Source organism: Monopterus albus, unplaced genomic scaffold, assembly GCF_001952655.1.
Source record: "Monopterus albus unplaced genomic scaffold, M_albus_1.0 scaffold247.1, whole genome shotgun sequence".
Taxonomy (NCBI): domain Eukaryota; kingdom Metazoa; phylum Chordata; class Actinopteri; order Synbranchiformes; family Synbranchidae; genus Monopterus; species Monopterus albus.
The window spans coordinates 122,468-127,977 of NW_018128127.1; the positions used below are offsets into that span (position 1 = coordinate 122,468).

Below are 5,510 nucleotides of genomic sequence, written 5' to 3' on the forward strand. Positions count from 1 at the left end.
ATTCTGTGTTTTTCTGTCAATATGGGGTGCTGTGTGTACATTAATGAGGAAAAAATGAACTTAAATGATTTTAGCATATGGCTGCAATATAACAAATAGTGAAAAATTTAAGGGGGTCTGAATACTTTCCGTACCCACTGTACCTCCTTTAATAATCCTGAAGGAACTCTTTACTAGTTCAGCTATACAAATAAAGCACTGACAAACACATATAATAATTACTTATAAAGAATACAGATACACTGCACAAATTCCAAAATGACTGATCAAAATAGCAGCTGATAGAGAATGTGAAGGTATGTCACACCATGTTGAATGTTGTCACAGTAACGCCATTTTTAGAGGGAGGCACTGTATTTACTTGCATACATTCTTGTTTTGTTTGGTTAAAAAGTTGCTTAAATTGTTTAGATCTCACTTTACTAACTGTAGTAATTCGGAATGGATAACCATAGCTGACTGTAGCTAACTTGGAGCAGACCTATAGATCCTGTCTACCAGAGCAATAGACTGAAAAAATGACTTTGCACCCTAATCTCAGCTCTCGGTTCAGGAGCTAACGCTAGCTAGCCGCTGTTGGTAGTAGATGACACAAGCAGTATCCCGTCTTTGATCGCTGGACCTGTGTCACAGTATGATTTGGAGCTAACTGACAGCCAGTTTTTTTTTCACAATTGCCAGCTTTCATCAGGGTAGCTCATATTTGCACCATTTACTCTTAAAGTTTTCACTTGAACCTGCCCTAAAGCATGACTTCCCAACCTTTTGTGCACTGCAGACCATTTTAATATTGCTGTCTTGACAACATTGTTGCCAGCTGAGCAATAATAGCAGCATACACAGTTTGTGTATGCAGCACAAACAGACTGTACAAGGCCAAGATTGTCACCATAAAAAAGCCTAGGAGACATAAAATTATTATACAGCATTCTCGCTCAACCAAATTGTTTCCATGCAGGGCCCATAGAAAATGCTTCATGAATGGCCCACTGCCCCAAACGATGTGAGACTCAACTCTGACTTAACTAGAACTTGCCTCAAAATATGGAAACAGCTCTGGCTGCAACCTGTGTTCACTGTGTGTATGAATGTGTGTGTGTGTATGAGAGAGAGAGCGAGCGCTATTAGGACATCCCCATAAGCATCCACACACGCTTTGACACAACTGTTGAACTGTCATATAATACTCAGCTCTTTAAAGTTGAACTCTTGAACGTGTACCCACACACCGCCTCAGTACTCACACACGTATCTCACTAAAGTCTTCCTGCATTGCTCATAAAAAGATTCATGTTACAAACATCTGGGAACTTGAAAGCTTTGCATCTTCCTGTGTGTGTGTGTTTGTGTGTGTTTATGTGTGCATTAGACCAGCCTTGACCCAGTAACCTGCAGACTTCTGCGAATCCATATTCCCATCTCACAACTTGTGTCTGTGAAAGTTTCAGCATGTGGAGACGGACATTCGGATAGTGCGACATGTTACATGTTGGACTGATAAAAACCTTTAGTGATATTAGTCACATGCCAAGACAATAAAACTTTAAATTGGTATTCTCTATGGTCTCAGGGACTCAGGTTATTGCTTTTCATGAAAGGAAAACATCCTGTTAAATTTCAAACTGTTGAGTAATTTTATTAACTGTTAATATTATGATGCTGTGGCATTGTAAACCGTTCAGTTTCCTGTTAACTAACAATAATGTGAAAACAGTTTTGCTGCCGTGTCAGTCAGGACTATTATGGCACTGTTCATTGTCAGAGCTTAAATCTGTATCATGTAAGAAGCTGCACTTTTTAACTGCGCAAGGTGTGATGCTTCTGTAACAAAAGCTTGTATGGAAAATGACATCTGTATTTAATATTTTGCATGTTAGACAACTCTCCTTGTAAATCGATCTGTCGTTTTCTGTACACGGGTTTAGTGTATTTGACTCTAAGTAAAAACTGTCACTCTGGGATACATTGTGTTGTCTTGTGCATGCCTCCTGCTTCCAATCACCTTCACTGTGCCACTCCATTCATCTGTCTCACCACACACACATTCCCATTTCCATGATCTGAGAGCTTTTGATGCGGTTTGTAATTGACGCAAACACCGCAGGAGGAAAGCTGTCGACAGGAGTCCAACTTCAACCAGAAATCGTTAGCACTCGACAAAATTAGCCCACAGCTGATGTGTTGTAAAGTACAGTCTCTATGTTGCGGTAAATTTCATGGTGTTTTTGTGTTGGATTTTGTTGCATTCACTCAGTGCAAGTGTGTGATACTGAGAGGCTTGAAACTGTTTTCAGAGATAAATCCCAAGAACCACCTGGTGTCAATAACAGAGCAGCTGACTAATGGTTAACATACTGTAATGGAGAGGTGAAGCTGTCAGTGCAAGAAAACAGAGTAAGCTGAAATGTCTTTTTTTTTTTTTTTGTTCTTTGTGTGTCACATACGTTGGCACAGCACTGCAAATATATGAAGTACACAAGTCCTACTGCAGCAGAGTCTGTTTACAAAGCATGTCGTTCACAGTGAACTTGTCACCAGGATGTTTCTTTGAAATCTTTGTCTCTCATTTGGTGCTCTCCTTTCTCTCCCCCGGTTCCTTTCAGTTTCCTTGACCTTTTCCTGTGCTGCCATGATTTTAACTTTCTCTGTGTGTGTGTGTGTGTGTGTGTGTGTGTGTGTGCTTCCATGTTTCTCTGTGTGTGTCTAGCTGAGTGTGAGCATAAGATCCACAGCCCCACTGGGACCCTGAGTAGCCCTAACTGGCCAGACAAGTATCCCAGCCGTAAGGAGTGCACCTGGGACATCACAGCCACGCCGGGGCACCGAGTCAAGATTGTAAGTGTGCATCAAATGAAGCATCTTACAAAGCTTTCTGGGCTTCTCTTTCTTTTTTAGGCCATTGTCTTGAACACTACTGGCACGACTCCCTCCCTTACAACCATGCATTATTCTACTGTATGTAAAAGCCTCAGGCTGCCCCTACCCCCTTCTTTCTTCATGATGTTACACTTATGAACCCCAAATGTGAACAGAGAAGACAGCGCACGTTTGTACATTCAGGCTAACCTCAAGCATGTGCTCATGTGTTAGAAAGAGGCCTTGGGCAGGGGCCATCTGTGTCCCTGTGTCTTCTCCTGTGTGTATATACTGCACGTGTGCATGCCTGCACACACACATGCGTACTTGTGCTTCTGTCTTTGTGATGACACCCACTGACATAATGCATTCCCTAGCCCCTTACCCTAACCTTAACCGTTACCCTAATCCTAACATAAACCTAATTCTAACCTGATCCCTAAAACCAAGTCTTAACCCTCAGAAAGCTGTTGTGGAAAGTGAGGACCAGGCAAAATATCTTCACTTTACAAAAATGTCCTCACTCTGTAGCAAAAAATACTTTTTTGGTCCTCATTAGCACACGAATACAAGAACACACACGTGCATAATACAGTACATTCCCTAGGCCTAACCCTGACTATCACAACCACATTTAAAAATGACCTCATTGCCAAGATCGGAGGCCTGTTGTATACTTAATTTGTACCAGTGCATACAAATAGACATCTGGCTGCAATGTGAGCAGCATTATTTACTGTACATACTTGTGTGCACTGTACATGGAGGATTAAAAACTACACTGATCAGCCATAACATTATGACCACCTGCCTAATGCTGTGTACACAGGAATCAGTGCAGCGATTTGTTGGCACTCGTGCCACTCCGCAGCTCACTGTACATCATCTGTGAATCTGTGTGCTTCCACAGTTAAACTGTCAGGAAGAGCATGAATGTGTTGACCATTCAGTGAAAAACCTATGAAAAAGGAGTGAAAACCGTGGTCATGAGGACAAGTTAGAGAATTTCTTAGACAAATTCAGCAGCCTCTGGTGTGATATCACCACTATAGCTGCTGAATGTTTCTCTTCATAGAGACCAAAGTACAGTATTGATCCTTTTCATCCATTTTAACAAAGAAAATTGAATCTTCTGAAAAGGATGAATGAAATTTTAAAGTTTAATACACAGTAGGTCAGCCTCATTATCAGTGAGCCTTCGGCATCCTTGAACCTGTTGCTGGTTCACTGTCTGTCCTTCCTTAACCAAAAACGCATTACATCATCAAATATGATGAACACATTTACAGGTTTTTGTACTTGTTTTGAATATATGACTGTGTGCAACTTGTACACCGATTTGGAAATGCAAAGACGCATGTGTGTTTTGTGTGTGTACTTTCTGTGACCCACGTTAAGTATTGAGTGTGTGTTTGTATTGCGATTAGCCAAGCTGCTCTGTGTATCCACAATAATGACAGCACTGCAGGAAAAATTTAATACCAGAAATCTGAGCATAGGTCATTCTGTTATTGCTTCTTGGGAATAGTAAACAGATCCATAAACCAATGTTTCACCAAAGCTACAGCAAAGCATCTGGAAACCAATATGCCTGCCAGAATCACACACTTCCTCTCACTAATAACATCTTCCCATCATCCTACCTTCACTCTCCCTTCTCCTTCCATCTAGTTTGTGAATTTAAATACATTGTGCAGGCTATGGTGGTTTGTGATGGCATGATGATGCGGCACAGCTCAGGAAACAATCAGAGAGGTGTGAGTGTGTGGGAGATGGGCCTGCAAGGTGTTACGACTTGACTCGTGCCGCTGCATGTCAAAGTGCATGGGTGGAGTTTTTTGCATATGGGCTGTAGGGTCATGTCCCTACCTACAGTCGGTCAGAAATTTACATACGCTTAGGTTGAAGTCATTAAAACTGATTTTTAACCACTCCACAGATGTCATGTTAACAACCTCTTGTTTAGACAAGCTGGTTAGGACATGTACTTTATGCACAACACAAGTCATTTTTCCAATAGTTGTTTACAGTGTATGTAAACTTCTGGCCCACTGGGAATGTGGTGAAAGAAATAAAAACTGAAATCTTTTTTTCTACTATTATTCTGATGTTTCATATTCGTAAAGTAGTGATCCTAACTGCCCTAAGACAGGAAGTGGTTAGAGGATGTGTAAGCAAAGATGGCAGTAAGCCATGGGTTTCTCCTCTGTATTAAAAACCATGGAATGTCAATATATTTATTCTTTAAAGCTACTGTCTAACCAGTCAGTGTGTTGGCTTTTTAAATGTGTCTAACACTCAGAAAACCCTGAATTTTGGGTTTGAGTTTTATTTATTTTCACAATTAAAATCAAACTAGTTACATTTTTAAAAAGGAAACTATTGTCCACCCCTCCTTGAACCGCCACCTTATTGTGGTGGAGGGGTTTGAGTACCCGAGTGATCCTAGGAGCTATGTTGTCGGGGGCTATATGTCCCTGGTAGGGTCTCCCAAGGCAAACAGGTCTTGGGTGACGGGTCAGACTAAGAGCAGTTCAAAAGCCCTTTATGAATAGATTAAGAACAAGGACCGTGACATCGCCCGGCATGGCGCAGCCGGGGCCCCACCCTGGAGCCAGGCCCGGGGTTGGGGCTCGAATGCGAGCGCCTGGTGG

The 5,510-nt window shown here is 41.7% G+C and overlaps 1 protein-coding gene across 4 annotated transcripts in view; it reads left to right on the plus strand.

The window, feature by feature from the left end:
• Positions 1-5,510, plus strand: part of tll1 (tolloid-like 1) — a 48,188-nt gene that overhangs the window by 37,906 nt on the left and 4,772 nt on the right. For all 4 annotated transcript variants that reach the window (XM_020620783.1, XM_020620785.1, XM_020620786.1 and 1 more), the window contains one exon: positions 2,708-2,835. In XM_020620783.1, coding sequence (XP_020476439.1) covers positions 2,708-2,835 — 128 coding nt within the window. The remainder of the gene's footprint in view (positions 1-2,707; positions 2,836-5,510) is intronic.